At 44.0% G+C, this 24,726-nt stretch overlaps 1 protein-coding gene across 3 annotated transcripts in view; it reads right to left on the reverse strand.

Moving 5' to 3' along the window:
• Positions 1-24,726, reverse strand: part of MIS18BP1 (MIS18 binding protein 1) — a 121,744-nt gene that overhangs the window by 37,642 nt on the left and 59,376 nt on the right. For all 3 annotated transcript variants that reach the window (XM_068254158.1, XM_068254159.1, XM_068254160.1), the window contains 3 exons: positions 23,205-23,276; positions 9,425-9,496; positions 1,601-1,845 (listed from right to left, as the gene is read on the reverse strand). In XM_068254158.1, coding sequence (XP_068110259.1) covers positions 1,601-1,845; positions 9,425-9,496; positions 23,205-23,276 — 389 coding nt within the window. The remainder of the gene's footprint in view (positions 1-1,600; positions 1,846-9,424; positions 9,497-23,204; positions 23,277-24,726) is intronic.

Below are 24,726 nucleotides of genomic sequence, written 5' to 3' on the forward strand. Positions count from 1 at the left end.
AAAAACCTCTTTAGAATGGTTGCAGCACCTAATACGCTGCATCCCTGCAGCTGTAAACTCAATTAATCACCCCTAACTCCCGGGGCAGACATCCATGACTTTCCAGATCGTGGATTTTGCTGCCCGGGGGAGGCAGAGCTTTGCGCTGTAGCTCTGCCTCCATGCGCGTCAATCTGCGCTGATCGCCGCATCTCCCCGCCCCTCTCAGTGAAAGACGACAGAGGGGCGGGGAGAGGCAGCGATCTGATGGAGTAGAGGAAGAGCTACTGGCCCAAAGCTCTGCCTCTACAAGGAAGCGCTCCACGCAATTAGCCCCAGGGAGTTTGGAGTGATTAATTAAATTTTCAGCCGCGGTGATGCAGCGTTTTAGGTGCTGCAATAATGCTAAAGTGGTTTTTAAAATAAAAACATGATTTTAGGAGGCTTCTGAGTCTCTTTAAAGCGGACACAAACCAAACTTTTTTTTTTTTTAATTCAAAATATCTAGTTGAACCACTCTGACACATACAAAGATAAATAAACACTCCTTCAAGCCTATGAGCATTTCAGTGCATGCTTTTCACCCTTTTCTTTTCATAACTAGGGTTATACAGGTGGCAGCCATTACGTCTGAGCTTAGTAGGTGGTTTTAGATCATGGGTGTGTTTGTCATCAGCTACCCTCCCTCACAGGGGCGTGGTCTATGTGAAATCTCAAACAAGCTGAGATCCCCTCCCCTGTGACATCATGAGTAGCAGTCTGTGTTTTGTTTTTATTTCTTATCTCCTCCACCAGTCTGCCGGATTCTGTCCCGGCAATATGAAAGAACGGGAGGGGATCCTCCAATAAATGTAAAATATTTTATATTTATTTGTCATCATGCCGCTGAAAAAAGGTTGCTATTTATTATTATAAGTTAGAAAACAGATTTCATTTCTGAAATCTTGTATTTTTAATTTGGGTCCACTTTAAAGTAAATCTAAAGTGAATTTAGATGTAATTAAAAAAATATATAGATGGGTAGTGGTAAATAAATCATCTGCTTACCGCCGCCTCTCCTATTTCACCTTGCAAATCTCTGTTACTTCCTGGTTAAAATGGCAGCAACCTCTGTGACCACTTCTGGGTCACGGCTCCAGTCAGGACACCAGTGCATAGACGTGCACACTCCACCTTGCTCTTATATATGTTGGACAAATATATACTGGCATTTGCAGGATACAGATAGTATTCTGCTGTCCCACAGCAACAGCTGCAGCTTCAATGCTCTTTCTCCTGTAGTGCTGTAATCCTGTGATCTCATAGCCACAGGATAGATAACACTGGGCAGGCTTATGGAAATGTAGGGGGCAGAGGTGGCCGCGATTGACGACTATGACGTCAGAGAACAGCTCTGCCTCTTCCTGCTCACCGCTTGTAAGACCTAACAGGTCGGCCAGAAAAAAGGGGGTGCTGTGGCTTCAGGGGGCTGAACTCAACACATTAGCAATGTAATATATGGGGGAAAAAATGACTTCAGGTTCACTTTAAAAAGCCTTCTGCTATAAGCAGCACCACATTCTTTACATCCAGTTTTAATTAACGCTACTTATAAATCTCAGAATACTTACAAAGGACTTACCACTCTTGGGGGATAGCCTTGAAGATTTACTATTTTCCTTGTTTAAATTGGAATCTACGGAGTAGTAGGATTTGAGTAATCGGATTTCTCTTGATAAAGTCCCATTCTTATTGATGACCTTTCTGCTTATGCGGGGCTCATTGCTGTCTTGGCTTGGCCTTTCACAATTCTCAATTTCCTGTTTTTCTCTCACTGCGCTATCAGTGGTCGGATATTTGACAGGTTTAACTTCTGGTTCGGTGTGACTATTAAAAAGAAAAAAACAAAAAGTCACCATGTTTGCACTTTCATGTGTTACATCATTAATGACTGCCGAATATGTCCCCTCATGTCTGTTTCTGGAGGTACCTAGTCACAGAAACTGGACTATTTGCTTACTTGCTCTCACTATTTGCTTACTGCTCTTAGCAGCTGTACCGAAATGAGAATGGAGAATCTATCTACTTACTAACGGTACAACACCATCTAGTGGCTAGAGAAGGAATAAGTGTAATAAATAAACACTGTAAGGCATGGAGCACACTTGACAAATTGCATGAGTTTTTTTCCCTGCATTTCCAATGTGTGAAAAAAAACAGCCAGCAGCACAATATTGCACAGAATGTGCCTGCTTATAACTTATGGTAATTGTTGGCTAACAAAAAAGTACGAGGGGCTGGGAGAAAGACCGGCACTACCGCTATTTTGTGCCTAGCCACGTTTGTTCATCTGGGTGAATGGGTGGCTTCGCTTACTGCGCAGGTGTGGAGGTACTCGCATGCAAAGGGGACAGCGGCTACGGGAACATAGCTGACAAGCTCTGTTCGGATATGTTCAAAGGGACCCTGCACAGCAGCAGTGGGTTCCAAAATGGATCGGGAAGCCTCTGGACCAATGTTTGCAGAGGCTTCCCTCTATGTGGGCACGTATCTAATTTTTTTTTTTTAACTCCCAGATTTTATTTAAAGGGAACCAGAGACGAAGCACCCTTGTGTATTTTACCATATATATTGTGTAATGTATTTTACCCTTATATCAGTAAGAACATTAGAGAAAACACTTACCCTGCTCTCTGTTTCATCCTCACTGCTAAAAGTGTCTGTTATCAGCTGTGATAAGAATCCCGGACTGAGCATTTAGTCTGGCTTTGCAGGGAATAATTATAGATGAGTCATTATAGCAGAGCCCCAAGGGGGCAGGCTTGGGCTTGAAAAGACACCAGAGGAGACAGACTCAGCTATAATCTTTCCATAGCAAAGCTAGACTGAGTGCTCAGTCGGGGATTCTTATCAGAGGTGATAACAGTCAGATTAAACAGAGAACAATGGAACAAAGAGCAGATTAGGTGTTTACTGTCATGTTCCCACTGATTTATAAGGCCCATACACACGTCGGACTTTTGCGAATGACGGGTCGTTTGAACGTCCCGTCGTTCAGTCGTCCGCACGCCAAATCGGGCGTGTGTACTGACTGTCGTTCGGGTGATAAGACTGATTTTGAGCGATCCAGACCAGTCTTCTCACCCGAACGACACACGCCCGATTTGGCGTGCAGACGACTGAACGATGGGACGTTCAAACGACCCGTCGTTCGCAAAAATCCGACATGTGTATGGGCCTATAAGGTAAAATACAAGAGGGTGCTTCATCTCTGGTTCTCTTTGAGGCCTGCTCTTCTCCGCCGAGCTCAGGACTGCGGCAGCTCTTTTATTTCTGTTACGCTCCTGGCTGCCATAAACTAAAGTTCAGCAACACATTACAGAGTATAGTGTTATTTTGAGCCAATGCCTTATCTCGAGAAAGAGAATAAGGATTGATCATGGTTTTATCAGTTTTCCTGAATAAAGTATTCTGAGGATGGCTAATCAATAGGACTGAGCTCTAGTGATAGTTTTTATATGTTAAGGTACCCCTATGCGCTATGCACTTTCTACTGGTTATAATGAACTTACAGCAGGTCATATGGGACACATTCGGTAAGTGCTCTTAAACACTTTTACACTAAATGCGGTGGTATGCGGTTTTTTTTTTTCCATAGCAGTGCATTGTGAAAAAGCTTTCAGTTAAAACGCATAATCAGTTGCTCTCAGTTATAACTGAAAGAAAACGGATTTTCAAAGCAATGCCCAGGTTTTCCTATGGCACAGTTCCCACTATACGCATTTTAACTGAATGCTTTTTCACAATGCATTTCTAAGGAACAAAACGCGTCCTAACGCATACAACACACTAAGTGTAAGGGCCCTTCACACTTAGTGTGCGTTAGTATGTGTTGGCATGCATTTTTATTTCCATAGCAGTGCATTGTGAAAAAGCTTTCAGTTAAACTGCTTGTAGTGGGAACTGAGCCATAGGAAAACATGGGCATTGCTTTGAAAATCAGTTGTTCTTACAGTTATAACTGGGAGCAACTGAAAGGGGCCCAAAAGGGTCCTTAGTGGTCTTGTGATGGGTCACAGAGCTTTGATGGTGGCAGGAGACAAAGTGGCAAAGCTGTACAATATACCCTACTGTCTCCAATTCACTGTCATGCACACCTGTACAGCTTTGCATGTAGACATTTGGCTCACTCCTTCTGCACTAGACTCCTCGCAGGCACTCAGATCTGCTTACTGCACATCCCTACTGACTGTCTATATGTTTCAGAGATCATTGTATGTATATATATATATATATATATATATATATATATATATATATATATATATATATATATATATATATATAATTTATTTATTATAAACGCCAGTTTTCCTGATATCTCCTGGTTCTTTTAACATCAAGGAGTGTCTCAGCTTCTTTGCTCCTAAATTTAAGAAGAAATTAAATTGTAACAAAGAGGCATTGTAGTGTAGAACGCAGTAACAGTTATTTTACTGCAAACAACTCCTGTATCTATATACAGTACTGCTGTATATTAGTATGTAGCCCTGCCCTCATAGTGGTGATCAGCCTATGCCATTTAGCCATATGGAATGTTCTCTCAACCTCCCTCCCTACGAGCATTCTGGGAGACCAGGTATGTTTTGTACTGACTTTGGGACTCTCAGTTATTGAACATTCCAAGATCACCTGACCGGACTAAAGAGGTCTCCACTTGTGATAAATTTCAGAATGTAAAAAATGTCAGAATGTAAAGCAGGAAGAGGTAATGGGCCTGCACGATTTTAGGAAAAAATTGAATGGCGAGATAACAGATCCTGGGAAGTGAGCAAATGTACAGTACACTGTGTGACCACGGGAGACAAAGTGCAGAACAGGAGTGCCTGATGTGTGGATCCTTCTCCTCCACAAGCACCGTGCTGGCCGCATTACACTACTCACTACCCAGTGTTCTCCCCAGAATTTTTTTCCAGCCGGATGGCATGAAAAAGTAGCCGGGTGGGGCAATATGAGAGAATGCAGGGCCGGTGCTTCTGTGCGGAACTCTGCTTACAGCATACGTGGAAGTGAACTGATAACAGCCGGGTGCTCACCAAAACTAGCCGGGTGGAGCACCCGGCTAAAAGAGCCTGGGGGAACACTGCTACCGCTCTGTCTCCTTTCAGGCAGAAAGGAGGAAGAGTGCCGCGCGGCCAACACAAACAATTTTACACATGGAACGCTTAAAATAGTACGTGTAAAAAGCCTGCGCGCTTAAAATTGTACGCATGAAAAAAATCCTCACTGACAATTAGGAAATCATCTTGCCACAAATCTCAATATTGATTTTAAAACAGTATATCGTGCAGCCCTAAGAGGAAAGATTTTACACTGAGCAAACACTGACTATATCATTTCTAAATATTGTAAAAATAAATAAAATATTTTCACTACAGTTCCTCTTTACGTGAGCTTTTATGTAGGGAGAGGGATTTGGTGGCTGCCATATTTATTTCTTGTTAAACTATGCCAGTTGCCTGGCTGCCCTGCAGATTTTCTTTGGCTTCAGTTGTGTCAATCACACACCTGAAAAAACATGCAAATATAGCATGTTCAGACTTCAGTCAGATTATCCTATCTGCATAATGTACTCTATTTGGGTCTGATGTCCTGACTCTCCGTTTTACTTCCATCAGTCCCTCAACTTTCAACTTCATTACATGGCTCAGTCTTCCTGCTCCAGAATGAAGAAGTTAAAGCAGACCTGAACCCACAACTTCCTCTCTGCTGTAAAAGATAAGCAACAGCATAACAACCTTTAAAGAAGGTTACAGCTTACAGCTGATACAAATCCTGCAGTGTGTCTACTTTCTGCTGTCATGGACGCAGACATTGGGCTTGATTCACAAAGCGGTGATAACTCAGTTATCACGCCTAAAAGACTTTAGGCGTGATAAGCGGTGCAAAGCTGAGTTATCACCGATTTGTGCTGCTCTTCGCGCGAAGCTCCCGCGCGCAAAGTTTTGCGCGCGTAGCGCACCGCGCCGCGCGCGCAAAGTCCCATAGGGCTCAATGGACGCTGCGCGCGAAGCACGGCACACTGCGCGCGCAGCGCGGTGCGCTACGCGCGCAAAACTTTGCGCGCGGGAGATCGCGCGAGTTTCTTCTTATCACTCCTAAACTGAGTTTAGGCGTGATAAAGGGCTTTTCACAGGCGTGCAAACACTTTGCACCGCTTTGTGAATCAAGCCCATAGTGTTGAAGTGTAACTGTCGGGCATAAAATCAAAAAGTCAATTCTATATTTTTATCTGGTAAACAAATAAGGATAGTAACCAGGCAATCCAAAACCTAAAATCACTATTACTTTTCTTGTTGATAAATGATCATTACCCAGTTAACCTGACTTATTTGGCGCGCACAAAATTTGGTACACAAAAAGGAAGTTGCAGGGCATGCTGGGTTGTCCTTTTTTGCTTATCTACTTTCCCTTAGACTTAACTAATGCAGCCTGATTGGCTGAAGCCTCTTTCTCTCCTGTTTATCCCTCCCACACCTCTGTTCCTCTCTGATTGGCCAATATTTCTAATGCTGAGACAATGCACTTTCTATAGTGAAGGGCGGATAGTGCATACACAATCAGGCGGAGGAGAATAAGGGAGGAAATTACATCAGGATTCGCTTCAAAATAGCCAGAGTTAAAATGAGAAATGCTAAGAATGATTTTCTCTCTTTTTACTGTAGAAAAACCACTAAAATCAAAACGTGGACAGTGCAATACATATGTTTATTAGCTACTCTGGGAGAAAGCCAGCTGACACAGCTGAGAGATTAAATTACACTAGTGATTAGTCACAGAGGAGGTGGAATTAAGATAGGCTAAACTCTCTAATACATACAGGGTGAATTTCTCTATTTTTTTTCTTCTGTCCTGTGCAAGAGTTCAGTTACTTTAACGCCATGATTTTTATTACAATGATAGTAAATATACCCATACACTCACCTAAAGGATTATTAGGAACACCTGTTCAATTTCTCATTAATGCAATTATCTAATCAACCAATCACATGGCAGTTGCCTCAATGCATTTAGGGGTGTGGTCATGGTCAAGACAATCTCCTGAATTCCAAACTGAATGTCAGAATGGGAAAGAAAGGTGATTTAAGCAATTCTGAACGTGGCATGGTTGTTGGTGCCAGATGGGCCGGTCTGAGTATTTCGCAATCTGCTCAGTTACTGGGATTTTCACGCACAACCATTTCTAGGGTTTACAAAGAATGGTGTGAAAATGGAAAAACATCCAGTATACAGCAGTCCTGTGGGCGAAAATGCCTTGTTGATGCTACAGGTCAGAGGAGAATGGGCAGACTGATTCAAGCTGATAGAAGCATGCAGGTATGCAGCAAAGCATTTGTGAAGCCACAACACGCACAACCTTGAGGTGGATGGGCTATAACCGCAGAAGTGGGTAAAAAGTTGAGGGTGTCCGCACCTCATCTCATACTGCTTGTTGAACTTTGTAGTTTCTACTACTAGCCCTGAGCATTGCTGCATATGGACTTTGTTTGATACATAACACACTTGGTTTAGGATTGCTCAAAAACTGGACTTTGTTCTTGTTAGCTTGTTTTGCCATACAGAGTGCGTTTCTAATCAATGTACATATTGTGTGCTATGCTATAAGCAATGTGTGTATATTTACATAATGGTACTGTAGGTTCAGATTAGCATATGTAATATCTATTTGCACGTTTTACTTTTGAATACAATTTTCTAAGCATTTAATTGGCCTGGTGTGCGTGTCCTTCTTGTAACTTGGCTATAACCGCAGAAGACCACACCGGGTACCACTCATCTCCACTACAAATAGGAAAAAGAAATTACAATTTGCACAAGCTCATCAAAATTGGACAGTTGAAGACTGGAAAAATGTTGCCTGGTCTGATGAGTCTTGATAGTCAGAATTTGGCGTAAACAGAATGTTAACATGGATCCATCATGCCTTGTTACTACTGTGCAGGCTCAGAGTTAGCGGTCTAGAGACTGTTTGCACTTTTATTGGCCTGAGGAAGCGGCCTCAGACCCGTGAAACGTGTTGCCTGTGCTTTGTTATTAAAAATTCTTTGTCTAAGAATTTCGTCTCTGAGGTAAGCCACCTCACTTGTTCCTTTTTAGTTGTTTTTGAAATATTTTATACAACCAGGGCGCTTTATCCCCTATATGTTCTAAATCTACCCCTCAACGTCCCTCGTTGAAGGGGTATAAGCATTAGCCAATGTGTTTTTTTACATAAGCCTAGTGCTTCTTTTTATCAAGGAGAGCGACCAGCCGAGGTCCTGACGACCAGCCGAGGTCCTGACGGACCACCCCGAGTGAAGTCGGGTTCATTGTCTCCACTTGCTGCCAGTGGTCGGTTGCCCCTAGCAACCCACCTTTGTGAGTAGACCTTTTGCTTAATTCTTTCCACACATTGTGTTACTTTGACATACTGCACCCTTGGGCTCCCGTTTTCTCTCTTGTATCTTTTGCTCCAGGGTGCTCACACACCCCTTTAGGACAATGAGTTCACTGTACTAAAAAGGCCCCCAGTGTCACCAGATCTCAACCCAATAGAGTATCTTTGGGATGCGATGGAACGGGAGCTTCGTGCCCTGGATGTGCATCCCACAAATCTCCATCAACTGCATGATGCTATCCTATCAATATGGGCCAACATTTCTAAAGAATGCTTTCAGCACCTTGTTGAATCAATGCCACGTAGAATAAAGGCAGTTCTGAAGGCTTTAGGCTGTAGCTCTGCCTCTCCGCAATCAATCTCTGCAGATCGCCGCCTCCTCCTGCTCCTCTCAGTCTTCCTTTCACTGAGGGGAAGGGGGGTGGGGGGGGGGAGGCAGAGATCCGTGGAGATTGATTGCAGAGAGGCAGAGCAATAGCTTAAAGCTCAGCCTCTCCAGGGCAGCACGATCTGCGACCTGCAAAGGTATGGAACTTTGAAGATTGCTTTCTCTATGAATAAACCCTCGTTTTGCGGCGGGATTACAGAGTTTTAATTTAGGCTATACTGTTGAAGAGGATTAATTTATAAAAACATGTAAACATTTAGACTTCAGAGTCTCTTTAAGCATCTCAAAAATGGACCAATCGAAAACCACTTTGGCAAGTATCAATTTGTCCATTTTCAAGCTGCATATATTTGCACAATCCGGTAATGATATACATTCCATCGACTATTCCTGCCCAGGAAGGAGGGAAAAGCATCTCAGTAGGGAACAGTAACAACACCATAAATGTTCTATTTACTATATTAAAAAAAAGAAAAAAAAAAGGGTTTTTAATGCTGTGTGTGCTCCAGATTTCCTGTTGTCGATATTCCCATCACTGGGCAGGAAGTACAGAGAAATATGCTCAAACAGAAAAGTGACAAGGTTCCTATCTTTCCAAAACATGTTTTCTACATGGGCTCTATACTATCATTGCTACATACCGGCTTTCCTTTTGACTTCTAGCGTTCTCTCGAGTGCTTCCAACTTGAACATGTGGTTCAGACTCCTTACTCCTGAATTAAAGGATACAATATACAGTTCATTCCACTGGGCAGTAAATAAAAGTAACATTATTAACCACTTAAGGACCGCAGTCTTTTTACCCCTTAAGGACCAGAGCCTTTTTTCCATTCAGACCACTGCAGCTTTAATGGTTTATTGCTCAGTCATACAAGCTACCATCTAAATGAATTTTACCTCCTTTTCTTGTCACTAATACAGCTTTCTTTTGGTGCTATTTGATTGCTGCTGCGATTTTTACTTTTTATTATATTCATCAAAAAAGACATGAATTTTGGCAAAAAAATGATTTTTTTTAACTTTCTGTGCTGCCATTTTTCAAATAAAGTAAAATTTCTGTGTACATGCAGGGCAAAAAATGTGGACAGACATGTTTTTGATAAAAAAAAACCCATTCAGTGTATATTTATTGGTTTGGGTAAAAGTTATAGCGTTTACAAACTATGGTGCAAAAAGTGAATTTTCCCATTTTGAAGCATCTCCGACTTTTCTGACCACCTGTCATGTTTCATGAGGTGCTAGAATTCCAGGATAGTATAAATACCCCCCAAATGACCCCATTTTGGAAAGAAGACACCCCAAAGTATTCACTAAGAGGCATGGTGAGTTCATAGAAGATTTTATCTTTTGTCACAAGTTAGCGGAAAATGACACTTTGTGACAAAAAGAATAAATAAAAAAAAGTTTCCATTTCTGCTAACTGGTGACAAAAAAAAATGAAATCTGCCACGGACTCACCATGCCCCTCTCTGAATACCTTGAAGTGTCTAGTTTCCAAAATGGGGTCATTTGTGGGGTGTGTTTACTGTCTTGGCATTTTGGGAGGTGCTAAATTGTAAGCACCCCTGTAAAGCCTAAAGGTGCTCATAGGACTTTGGGCCCCTTAGCGCACCTAGGCTGCAAAAGAAATGTCACACATGTGGTATCGCCTTACTCAGGAGAAATAGTATAATGTGTTTTGGGGTGTATTTTTACACATACCCATGATGGGTGGGAGAAATATCTCTGTAAATGAGATTTCTTTTGATTTTTTTACACACAATTGTCCATTTACAGAGATATTTCTCCCACCCAGCATGGGTATGTGTAAAAATACACCCCAAAACACATTATACTACTTCTCCTGACTACGGCGATACCACATGTGACACTTTTTTGCACCCTAACTGCGCTAAGGGGCCCAAAGTCCTATGAGTACCTTTAGGATTTCACAGGTCATTTTGAGGCATTTGGTTTCTAGACTACTCCTCACGGTTTAGGGCACCTAAAATGCCAGGACAGTATAGGAACCCTACAAGTGACCCCATTTTAGAAAGAAGACACCCCAAGGTATTCCGTTAGTAGTATGGGGAGCTCATAGAAGATTTCTTTTTTTTTTTCACAAGTTAGCGGAAATTGATTTTTATTGTTTTTTTTTTCACAAAGTGTCATTTTTCACTAACTTGTGACAAAAAATAAAATCTTCTATGAATTCCCCATACACCTAATTGAATACCTTGGGGTGTCTTCTTTCTAAAATGGGGTCACTTGTGGGGTTCCTATAATGCCCTGGCATTTTAGGGGCCCTAAACCGTGAGGAGTAATCTAGAAACCAAATGAATCAAAATGACCTGTGAAATTCTAAAGGTACTCATAGGACGTTGGGCCTCTTAGCGCACCTAGGTTGCAAAAAAGTGTCACACATGTGGTATCGCCGTACTCAGGAGAAGTAGTATAATGTGTTTTGGGGTGTATTTTTACACATACCCATGCTGGGTGGGAGAAATATCTCTGTAAATTAAAATGTTTTGATTTTTTTTACACACAATTGTCCCTTTACAGAGATATTTCTCCCACCCAGCATGGGTATGTGTAAAAATACACCCCAAAACACATTATACTACTTCTCCTGAGTACGGCGATATCACATGTGTGACACTTTTTTGCAGCCTAGGTGCGCTAAGGGGCCCAACGTCCTATTCACAGGCCATTTTGAGGCATTTGGTTTCTAGACTACTCCTCACGGTTTAGGGCCCCTAAAATGCCAGGGCAGTATAGAAACCCCACAAGTGACCCCATTTTAGAAAGAAGACACCCCAAGGTATTCCGTTAGGTGTATGGTGAGTTCATAGAAGATTTTATTTTTTGTCACAAGTTAGTGGAAAATGACACTTTGTGAAAAAAACAAAAATCAATTTCCGCTAACTTTTGACAAAAAATAAAATCTTCTATGAACTCGTCATACACCTATTGGAATACCTTGGGGTGTCTTCTTTCTGCAAATTTTGATGACAGGTGGTCTATGAGGGGCCGAATTTTGTGGAACCGGTCATAAGCAGGGTGGCTTCTTAGATGACAGGTTGTATTGGCACTGAAGTGCAGGAATGTTCTCAAATCGTGACCTGGACATGGCAATTAAGTCGTACCAGCAGTGATCAGAAAAAAAATTTCTGTCACTGCGGTGGGGCGGGTGAGGGTTTGGCCGGGTGATCAGAAGCCCGCAGGGGGCATATTAGGGCCTGATCTGATGGGTAGCAGTGACAGGTGGTGACATGGGGTGACGGGGTGGTTGATAGGTGATCAGTAGGTGATTACAGAGGAGAATATATGCAAGCAATGCACTGGCGAGTTGATCAGAGGGGGTCTGGGGGGCTAATTGTCTAATCTGATGGGTAGCAGTGACAGGTGGTGACGGGGTGATTGATGGGTGATCAGTGGATGATAAGAGGGGAGAACAGATGTAAACAATGCACTTTCGGAGGTGATCTGAGGGTGGGTCTGCATGCAATCTGAGGGTGTGGGCGGGTGATCAGGTGCCCACAAAAGGCAGGTTAGGGTCTGATCTGATGGGTGGCAGTGACAGGTGGTGACAGGGGGTGATTGACAGGTGATCAGTGGGTGATTATAGGGAAGAATAGATGTATACAGTACACAGGGGGGAGGGTCTAGGGAGGATCTGAGGGTGTGGGGGGGGGGGGGGTGTTCAGGAGCCCCCAGGGGGCAGTTTAGGACCTAATCTAAAAAATAGCGTTGAGATAGTGACAGGGAGTGATTAATGGTGATTAGGGGGTGATTGGGTGCAAACAGGTGTCTGAGGGGTGGGCAGGGGGGGTCTGATGGGTGCAGTGGGCGATCAGGGGGCAGGATCAGTGTGATTGGGTACTTACTAGGAGGGCTGCAACCTGCCCTGGTGGTCCCTCAATCACTGGGACCACCAGGGCAGGAGGCAGCCTGTATAATACGCTTTGTATACATTACAAAGCGTATTATCTGCTTTACATGCGGCAGATCGGGGGTTAACAACCCGCCGCCGCTGCTAATTGGCTGGCGGGTTGACGTCGCGGGTGGGCACATCCAGCGTGCGATCCCCGGCCAGCTAGTCCGCAACGAGCCGCCGCCGATCGGCGTATTGCGATCGTTGCGGGCTCCACTTTGCCGCCGCCCCTACGGTCGGCAAGTAGTTAAAATCACAGTCCAGTAAAATATATATATATATATATATATATATATATATATATATATATATATATATATATATATATATATATATATATATATATATATATATATATATATATATATATATATATATATATATATATATATAGGTGGTTGGGAGGGGATCAAGGGATACATGGGGTTACAAAGTGTTTTTTTACACTAAGATCGCACAGCCTGTCACGGCTGTAGGCTGTCCGTCTCTCCCTGTCACACAAGATCCACAGTGACAGGGAGGCGGAGAGGGAGGCGGAACGGCAACTACGTTGCCTTCCGGAGGGTGATCGCTGTGATTGGCTCACAGCGATCACACGGCAGGGAGCCAATCAGTGACGGCTCCTGCCGATACCCGGAAGCCTTAGCTGTCATAAGACAGCTAAGTGCAGCCGGTTCGGTGCGCACGATCGCGGCGGGCAGCGGCGGCGCCGGTGATAGAGATCTACGCCCTGCCAGCCAGGAGCCCATCAAAACAGGGCGTAGATCTCTATCACCTCGGTCCTTAAGTGGTTAACTTGAAACAAAATTCTAAAACTTACTTATTCTATCAAAAGTTTTTAGCTGTGAAAAGTGTAACGCCAATAAAAATGTGTTCTCTAAAGCTGGCCACTAACGGTCCAATTTCTAGCGAAAAATCGTTCGAGCGATCAGAAATTCTGATCGGATTGGTTGTAAATAATCTTCATTGGTGGACAATCGATTATGAACGAGTAAAAAAAATGTCGCCCGAATGAATTTTCGTCGAACGAAAATTTGGATTTTCTTGGTGGTCGTGATAGATAGGAAGCAATGATTGGTTAGTTGATGGTGTAGTGAACGATTTTTCGTCCGATCAGAATTTCTGATTGCTCGAACGATTTTTCGCTAGAAATTGGACCGTTAGTGGCCAGCTTTAGTTTAGGATTTGGCAAGGAACAGTTAAAATCTGCCTGGCAGTTACAGCTGTTTTTGTACTACCGGTAGAGCAGGGGTGTCAAACTCAAATATAAAGTGGGCCGAAATTGAACACTGGGACCTAGTCACGGGCCAACCTCAATGTCTACTGGCCACCTTCCTCCCTTATAAAGTTCCCTGGTGTCTAATGCCACCCCCCCAACCCCTATACGGTTCCCTGGTTTCTTGTGGTGTCCCCTCCCCTATACAATTCCCTGGTGTCTAGATGCCCCCACCCTCCCCTACACAGTTCCCTAGTGTTTAGTGCTTTCCCCCTACCTCCCCCTAATGCATTCCCTGGTGTTCTAGGGTTCTTTACCTCCAATATACCTTCCCCGGTGGTATAGAGTGGGCCAAACATGATGCAAAGTGAGGAAACTACTTGAGGGCCAAATTGAATGGCTTTGAGGGCCAGATTTGGCATGTGGGCCGGAGTTTGACATGTATGCGGTAGAGTGTTGACTTAAAACAGGAAGTGATGCAGAACTTCCTGATTGGGACCCACACAGAGCAGTAGGAACTCAGGGGTTCTAGCATCTTTCAGCTTTACTAAGGCCCCCCGTTTCCATTTGTGCCATGTACGTCTCCGAGACGCAAGTTGGCACTTGTTCTGATAAGAGTATGCATCAGCTATGGGGAATCGCATACATGCTGTGTAAAGAGCCAAGCTAACAGGGAATATTTATATTGCAGAAAGTCTAACTTTCACCTAATATCTATACAAAACTAGTACATGTTAAAGGGAGGCTGACCTAAAACCAGGGCTGTGGAGTCCGTCCAAAAATCCACCGACTCAGACTCCTCAGTTTAGGATTCCACCGACTCCGACTCCTCTAATTTGCATATTACAATTTTGTTGATTAACAGTATGTAGCGTGAAATTAGTCTCTTAACTGCCCACGCTTAGGAATTTTACAAGACGACGGAAGTGAGAAGGATATGTAGACTACTATATTTATTCCCTTTAGACTAAAACTAGTCCTTGGTAAGAGTACTAGTAAAGAGGTACAGACCGGAACAAAGAACATATATCAGGCCCTAGGCAATGTAACTGTGGGTACATGTAAGAGTGATGTGCAGGTACTCTGTAGGGGAATGAGGAGATTCTTCCTCTATTACACATTCTTCATGCAAGGTTTATGGGTGACAGACAACACCTCTCTGTTCAATGTGCACAACATTCTCAGTGGATTCCGTGCAGCTCTGTGGGGAGTGCATATGTAGAGTATAGTACTAATGTGTACCAAAGTAAACCCGAGACAGATGAAATTAAAGTTTTATACATACCTGGGGCTTCCTCCAGCCCCCTTCTGGCTAATCAGTCCCTCGCTGTCCTCCTTCGCCACCTGGATCTTCTGCTATGAGTCCAGGTACTTGAGCCAGTCTGGTGTAGTGCGCATGCACACACTCCGCCGCCGGGGGCGTACTACACCTGCGCAGCACTATTGCGCAGGTGCAGAATGCTCCTGGCTGTGGAAGCGGCATGTAGCCAGACTGCTCTGACTGGCTGAATTACCGGGACTCATAGCAAAAGATCCAGGTGCTGGAGGTGGACAGCGAAAGACTGATTAGCCTGAAGGGGGCTGGAGGAAGCCCCAAGTATGTATAACCCTCTTTTCATCCGTCTCAGGTACCCTTTAATTTGTAGTCACCAAACCAAATTTTAACAACATATCAAATTATTTGATTTCATGAGCAAAGAGAGTGCGTACATTTGCATAAACCAGCATCAACGCAGAATTATCTCCATCTCATTGACCATCTCTATTAGTGACACGGCTACACATCAGGCTTTATTCTTACAGCATAGACGTTATTTAGTATATATAAGAGATTCCTGTGTACACATCATATATACTGTACAGCCACAATCACATATGTATATATACGGGGACTGCTTTATTGAAGGCACAAGCAACTAATTTTGATTGGTTTATTTCATTTTTGTGGACTGAGCACAGCTATTACTGTATATATACTGTATATATACATTATTTTTAATGACTATTATATGAGAAATAGAACATTTTATCATATTTTCTATTTTAATTACAGTTACAAATTCATTAGGAGTCAGAGTCGGTGCATTTTTTCCCGACTCCAGGCACCCAAAATTGCGCCGACTCCACAGCCCTGCCTAAAACTGAAGTATTGGTTGGTCCGTAATAGGTCCATTACCAGACCACTTTCCATGGCAGAAAGCGGCAGATCGACAGACAGGCACAATGGTTCCTAAAGGGAAGCAAGGCCTGTTCACACATGCCTGGCTCCACCATGTCCAGACCTGCACAATTGTTTTCAGACAGAATATGTATTACCAGAGAATGGCCAGCATCAGCTCCCAAGTGCAGCCAGTATAGCGGCGGAAACTGCAGTGGACTGCACAGCATATCTGTACTATAGACCGACGCTGCCACTACGGTGTTTTGTGACTAGCCCTAACTCTGATGGCAACAATAGAACAGTGTTGTTTTCCATGTGGCCTGGTTAAAACCCAACAGCCTATTCATTATATCCAGGATTTCTGATGTATGGACATCCCCCCCCAATGCTCTTTCCACTAGTTCTAATGAACTTACAGCAATTCATATAGGAAGCACAGGGCTGCCATCAGAAATGTTCAAGCCCCATACTGGGCAAACCTACTGCCCCCCCCCCCCCCTCTGCCCCTACATGGCAAATCACAATCTTTGAAAGCCTGAACACACTAACGTCCATGTGTCCACTTCGTACGCCCGCCCATGGCTGGGAGCGTTCTGCGTATGCTCAGTTTAATACAGCAATCCTCATAGTGATGGAAGCCAAAAAGGAAGCCAGTATCTAGCAATTATTTATAATGCATGCATACTGCCAGGCATCAGGACCAAAACATTAAGCCCAACTATCAACTCAACTACTAACTCCCCCCTCCCATTTAATACATACCTCAGCACATACTGGTGGAGTCATGATTGTACTGTGGAACTTGGCCGAATTAAGAGGGGTGCAAGAAAAAGTGGACGTGTCTCCCAGGGCAGAAGGACAACACTGCAGATCCTGGGCAGTGGCCACTTACTGGGCAGTGGTGGTGATCCAAGCTGTTTGCCCAACAGGATAGTGGAGAGATAACAGATCCTGGGAAGTGAGCAAATGTACAGTACACTGTGTGACCACGGGAGACAGAGTGCAGAACAGGAGTGCCTGATGTGTGGATCCTTCTCCTCCACAAACACCGTGCTGGCCGCATTACACTACTCACTACCGCTCTGACTCCTTTCCGGCAGAAAGGAGGAAGAGTGCCGCGCGGCCAACACAAACAATTTTAAACATGGAACGCTTAAAATAGTACGCGTAAACAGGGCTGTGGAGTTGGAGTCGGAGTCGTGGAATCGGGCAATTTTGGGTGCCTGGAGTCGGAGTCGGGAAAAAATGCACCGACTCCGACTCCTAATGAATTTGTAACTGTAATTAAAATAGAAAATATGATAAAATGTTCTATTTCTCAGATAATAGTCATTAAAAATAATGTATATATACAGTATATATACAGTAATAGCTGTGCTTAGTCCACAAAAATGAAATAAACCAATCAAAATTAGTTACTTGTGCTGCTTCAATAAAGCAGTCCCCGTATTTTTAAGGTCAGATATACATATCTGATTGTGACTGTATATATGATGTGTACACAGGAATCTCATATATGTTACGGCCAGAACCCGAAGTTTGGCCAGAACTAGAAGTGGCCGGCCACTTCGGGTTCTGGCCGGCCAATGTGCGAACTGGCCGCTGCGCTGCGGCCAATGTGAGAAATGCAACAATTCCTGTAAGGTTAATGTTATGTTGTGGCCGCAGCGCAGCGGGCAAATGTATCACATCTTAGTTTATTCAATGAAATTAAGCCGCCGGCTTTTTCTCTGCCTCTCTCCTCCCCCCGCCTCTCTCTCCTCCCCCCGCCTCTCTCTCCTTCTCTTATGGGCAGCCGGCGGGGACACGCGTGTCCAGGAGAGTCGTTCGTCGCGGCAGGAGAGCAGAGCGGGGAGGCTGCAGACATTGCTTCTGCCAGCACCCGCTCTGCAAGAACGGCAGGATTCCCCTGCCGCGACGAACGACTCCGGAGAGACACGCGTGTCCCCGCCCGGCTGCCCATAGGAGAGCGAGAGAGGCGGGGGGAGGAGGAGAGAGAGGCAGATAAAAAAGGCAGTTCGCACATTGTCGCCGGCTTAATTTCATTGAATAAACTAAGATGTGATACATTTGCCCGCTGCGCTGCGGCCACAACATAACATTAACCTTACAGGAATTGTTGCATTTCTCACATTGGCCGCAGCGCAGCGGCCAGTTCGCACATTGGCCGGCCAGAACCCGAAGTGGCCGGCCACTTCTAGTTCTGGCCAAACTTCGGGTTCTGGCCGTAACATATATACTAAATAACATCTATGCTGTAAGAATAAAGCCTGATGTGTAGCCGTGTCACTAATAGAGATGGTCAATGAGATGGAAATAATTCTGCGTTGATGCTGATTTATGCAAATGTATGCACTCCCTTTGCTCATGAAATCAAATAATTTGATATGTTGTTAAAATTTGGTCTGGTGACTACAAATTAAAGGGTAACTGAGGCGGAAGAAAAGTAAAGTTTTATACATACCTGGGGCTTCCTCCAGCCCCCTTCAGGCTAACCAGTCCCTCGCTGTCCTCCACCACCCGGATCTTCTGCTATGAGTCCTGGTAATTCAGCCAGTCAGCGCTGTCCGGCCGCATGCCGCTCCCACAGCCAGGAACATTCTGCACCTGCGCAATAGTGCTGCACAGGTGTAGTATGCTCCTGGCGGCGGAGTGTGTGCATGCGCACTACGCCCGACTGGCTCAAGTACCTGGACTTATAGCAGAAGATCCAGGTGGTGGAGGAGGACAACGAGGGACTGATTATCCTGAAGGCGGCTGGAGGAAGCCCCAGGTATGTATAAAACTTTAATTTCATCTGTCTCAGGTTTACTTTGTTACACAGTAGTACTATACTCTACATATGCACTCCCCACAGAGCTGCAGGGAATCCACTGAGAATGCTGTGCACATTGAACACAGAGGTGTTGTCTGTCACCCATAAACCTTGTTCAGATTGTGCATGAAGAATGTGTAATAGAGGAAGAATCTCCTCATTCCCCTGCAGAGCACCTGCACATCACTCTTACATGTACCCACAGTCACATTGCCTAGGGCCTGATAGATGTTCTTTGTTCCGGTCTGTACCTTTTACAAGTACTCTTACCAAGGACTAGTTTTAGTCTAAAGGGAATAAATAAAGTAGTCTACATATCCTTCTCACTTCAGTTGTCTTGTAAAATTCCTAAGCGTTGGCAGTTAAGAGACGAATTTCATGTTACATACTTTTAATCAACAAAATTGTAATATGCAAATTAGAGGAGTCGGAGTCGGTGGATTTTTGGACCGACTCCACAGCCCTGCGCGTAAAAAGCCTGCACGCTTAAAATTGTACGCATGCAAAAAAATCACCACTGACAATTAGGAAATCGTCTTGCCACAAATCTCAATATTGATTTTAAAACAGTATATCGTGTAGCTCTAAGAGGAAAGATTTTACACTGGGCAAACACTGACTATATCATTTCTAAATATTGTAAAAATAAAAATAAAATATTTTCACTACAGTTCCTCTTTACGTGAGCTTTTATGTAGGGAGAGGGTTTTGGTGGCTGCCATATTTATTTCTTGTTAAACTATGCCAGTTGCCTGGCTGCCCTGCAGATTTGTTTGGCTTCAGTTGTGTCAATCACACACCTGAAAAAACATGCAAATATAGCATGTTCAGACTTCAGTCAGATTATCCTATCTGCATAATGTACTCTATTTGGGTCTGATGTCCTGACTCTCCGTTTTACTTCCATCAGTCCCTCAACTTTCAACTTCATTACATGGCTCAGACTTCCTGCTCCAGAATGAAGAAGTTAAAGCGGACCTGACCCCAGAACTTCCTCTCTGCTCTAAAAGATAAGCAACAGCATAATAACCTTTAAAAAAAGGTTACAGCTGATACAAATCCTGCAGTGTGTCTACTTCCTGCTGTCATGGACGCAGACATAGTGTTAAAGTCTAACTGTCGGGCATAAATTCAAAAAGTCAATTCTATATTTTTATCTGGTAAACAAAAAAGGATGGTAACCAGGCAATCCAAAACTTAAAATCACTATTACTTTTCTAGTAAATATACCCATAGACTCACCTAAAGGATTATTAGGAACACCTATTCAATTTCTCCTTAATGCAATTATCTAATCAACCAATCACATGGCAGTTGCTTCAATGGATTTAGGGGTGTGGCCCTGGTCAAGACAATCTCCTGCATTCCAAACTGAATGTCAGAATGGAAAAGAAAGGTGATTTAAGCAATTTTGAGCGTGGCAGGGTTGTTGGTGCCAGATGGGCCGGTCTGAGTATTTCACAATCTGCTCAGTTACTGGGATTTTGATGCACAACCATCTCTAGGGTTTACAAAGAATGGTGTGAAAAGGGAAAAACATCCAGTATGCGGCAGTCCTGTGGGCGAAAATGCCTTGTTGATGCTATAGGTCAGAGGAGAATGGGCCGACCGATTCAAGCTGATAGAAGAGCAACGTTCACTGAAATAACCACTCGTTACAACCGAGGTATGCAGACAGTTGAAGCCTGGAAAAATGTTGCCTGGTCTGATGAGTCTCGATAGTCAGAATTTGGCGTAAACAGAATGATAACATGGATCCATCATGCCTTGTAACCACTGTGCAGGCTCCGCATTAGCGGTCTAGAGACTGTTTGCACTTTTATTGGCCTGAGGAAGCGGGCTCAGACCCGTGAAATGCGTTGCCTGTGCTTTGTTATTAAAAATTCTTTGTCTAAGAATTTCGTCTCTGAGGTAAGCCACCTCACTTGTTCCTTATTAGGTGTTTTTGACATATTTTATACAACCAGGGCGCCTCTTTATCTCCTATATGTTCTAAATCTACCCCTCAACGTCTCTCGTTGAAGGGGTATAAGCATTAGCCAATGTGTTTTTTTACACGAGCCTAGTGCTTCTTTTTATCAAGGAGAGCGACCAGCCGAGGTCCTGATGGACCACCCCGAGTGGAGTCGGGTTCATGGTCTCCACCTGCTGCCAGTGGTCGGTTGCCCCTAGCAACCCACTTTTGTGAGTAGACCTTTTGCTCAATTCTTTCCACACATTGGGCTTGATTCACAAAAGAGTGCTAACTGTTAGCACGGCCGTTTTCACGATCGCGCGCAATGCGAAAATTCGCGCGAAAACGGCTGTGCTAACAGTTAGCACTCTTTTGTGAATCAAGCCCATTGTGTTACTTTGACATACTGCACCATTGGGCTCCCGTTTTCTCTCTTGCATCTTTTGCTACAGGGTGCTCACACACCCCATCCACTTTATGAGAATGAGTTCACTGTACTAAAAAGGCCCCCAGTGTCACCAGATCTCAACCCAATACAGCATCTTTGGGATGTGATGGAACGGAAGCTTCGTGCCCTGGATGTGCATCCCACAAATCTCCATCAAATGCAAGATGCAATCCTATCAATATGGGCCAACGTTTCTAAAGAATGCTTTCAGCACCTTGTTGAATCAATGCCACATAGAATTAAGGCAGTTCTGAAGGCGAAAGGGGGTCAAACACTGTATTAGTATGGTGTTCCTAATAATCCTTTAGGTGAGTGTACACATTTCTAAAACCTGTTTAACCTTCAGAAGTTATTAGATGAAGAGGCCGCATAAGCAAACGTTGTTTACGTTTCTGAAAGTGCAGAGTAGCAATAAAACCTGCAAGGCTTTTACTGCTGTCTCTGTTACAGTGAGATTTCACCTCACTTCCTGTTTTAGGTGACCCAGGAATAGGATTGCTCAGTGAGATGCAAGTTATTCAGCGTTGATACAGGATTATGCAAAGAAAATCTGTAATGTAAAAAAAGAAAAAAACTCTGGGGGATACTTATCTTGGGAGGGGGAAGCCTTTGCATCCTAACGAGGCTTCCCCTGTCCTCCTGGCAATCCAGCACTGCAGACCCTGAACTGCGGCGAAGTAAATATTTACCTAAATACCTACTGCTATCCTGCGCAGGTGTACTAGTGGCTCAACGTTCGGGTTAAGGTGGAAATAGCCGAACCCGATCAGATCCGCTCTAATGCACAGGCACGAGTCCTTTGCGTCTGCGCAGTAGAGTGGATACTATCAGGTTCAGCTATTTCCGCCTTACCCGAATGAAGAGCTGCTAGTGCTCCTGCACAGGATCGTGCAGAGGTATATAAATCATTGCTTGTCAAACTTGTTTGGGGAGGTTTCAAGGGAGCCAGCGCTGGATTCCCCACAGGTACAGGGGATGGGGAAGCCTCATTGGGATCCTGATGCCTCCCCCTCCCGAGGTAAGTATCCCCAGAGCCAGAGGGCTTTTATTTTTTAGTACAGGTTCTCTTTAAAGAGTCTCTGAAGTCTCAATTTTTACACGTTTTTATTATTTAATCCTTCAGCATTATAGCCCAAGTTAAACCGCCGCAAAACGAGGATTTATCCCGAGCGGAAAAGCCCTGCAAAGCTCCCGCGCTCACTGGGCTTTACTTCCTTGAAGAGGCAGAACTTTAGGCTGTAGCTCTGCCTCTCCGCAATCAATCTCTGCCGATCACCGCCTCCTCTTGCCCCTCTCAGTCTTTCACTGGGGGGGGGGGTCAGAGATCTGTGGAGATTGATTGCAGAGAGGCAGAGCTATAGCTCAAAGCTCAGCCTCTCCAGGGCAGCACGATCTGCGACCTGCAAAGGTATGGAACTTTGCAGATAGTTTTCTCTATGAGTAAACCCTCGTTTTGCGGCAGGATTGCGGCGGTTTAACTTAGGCTATACTGTTGAAGAGGATTCATTTATAAAAACATGCAAAAATTTAGACTTCAGAGTCTCTTTAAGCAGCTCAGAAATGGACCAATCGAAAACCACTTTGGCAAGTATGAATTTGTCCATTGTCAAGCTGCATATATTTGCACAATCCTGTAATGATATACATTCCATCGACTATTCCTACCCAGGAAGCAGGGAAAAGCATCTCAGTGGGGAACAGTAATAACACCATAAATGTTCTATTTTCAGTATAAAAAAAAAGGTTTTTAATGCTGTGTGTGCTCCGGAGAAATTTGAGAGGATTTCCTGTTGTCGATATTCCCATCACTGAGCAGGAAGTACAGAGAAATATGCTCAAACATATAATTGACAAGGTTCCTATCTTTCCAAAACATGTTTTCTACATGGGCTCTATACTATCATTGCTACATACCGGCTTTCCTTTTGACTTCTAGCGTTCTCTCGAGTGCTTCCAACTTGAACATGTGGTCCAGACTCTTTACTCCTGAATTAAAGGATACAATATGCAGTTCATTCCACTGGGCAATAAATAAAAGTAACATTATTAACTTGAACAACATTCTAAAACTTACTTATTCTATCAAAAGTTTTTAGCTGTGAAAAGTGTAACGCCAATAAAAATGTGTTCTTTTAGTTTACGATTTTGCAAGGAACAGTTAAAATCTGCCTGGCTGTTACAGCTGTTTTTGTACTTCACCTCCAATATACCTTCCCTGGTGGTCTAGAGTGGGCCAAACATAATGCAAAGTGGGGAAAGCACTTGAGGGCCAAATTGAATGGCTTTGAGGGCCAGATTTGGCGCGTGGGCCGGAGTTTGACATGTATGCGGTAGAGTGTTGACTTAAAACAGGAAGTGATGCAGAACTTCCTGATTGGGACCCACACAGAGCAGTAGGAACTCAGGGGTTCTAGCATCTTTCAGCTTTACTAAGGCCCCCCGTTTCCATTTGTGCCATGTACGTCTCCGAGACGCAAGTTGGCACTTGTTCTGATAAGAGTATGAATCAGCTATGGGGAATCGCATACATGCTGTGTAAAGAGCCAAGCTAACAAAGCATATTTATATCGCAGAAAGTCTGACTTTCACCTAATATCTATACAAAACTAGTACATGTTAAAGGGAAGCTGACCTAAAAATTGAAGTATATTGGTTGGTCCGCAATAGGTCCACTACCAGCCCACTTTCCATGGCAGAAAGCGGCAGATCGACAGACAGGCACAATGGTTCCTAAAGGGAAGCAAGGTCTGTTCACACATGCCTGGCTCCACCATGTCCAGACCTGCACAATTGTTTTCAGACAGAAGATGTATTACCAGAGAATGGCCAGCATCAGCTCCCAAGGGCAGCTAGTATAGCGGACACTGCATTAAGCCCAACTATCAACTCAACTACTAACTCCCCCATCCCATTTAATACATACCTCAGCACATACTGGTGGAGTAATGATTGCACTGTGGGACTTGGCCGAATTAAGAGGGGTGCAGGAAAGAGTGGCCACTTATTGGGCAGTGGTGGTGATCCAAGTTGTTTGCCCGACAGGATAGTGGAGAGATAACAGATCCTGGGAAGTGAGCAAATGTACAGTACACTGTGTGACCACGGGAGACAGAGTGCAGAACAGGAGTGCCTGATGTGCGGATCCTTCTCCTCCACAAGCACCGTGCTGGCCGCATTACACTACTCACTACCGCTCTGACTCCTTTCCGGCAGAAAGGAGGAAGAGTGCCGCGCGGCCAACACAAACAATTTTACACATGGAACGCTTAAAATAGTACGTGTAAAAAGCCTGCGCGCTTAAAATTGTACGCATGAAAAAAATCCCCACTGACAATTAGGAAATCATCTTGCCACAAATCTCAATATTGATTTTAAAACGGTAAATCGTGCAGCCCTAAGAGGAAAGATTTTACACTGAGCAAACACTGACTATATC

The sequence above is a fragment of the Hyperolius riggenbachi genome, chromosome 9, assembly GCF_040937935.1.
Source record: "Hyperolius riggenbachi isolate aHypRig1 chromosome 9, aHypRig1.pri, whole genome shotgun sequence".
NCBI lineage: Eukaryota > Metazoa > Chordata > Amphibia > Anura > Hyperoliidae > Hyperolius > Hyperolius riggenbachi.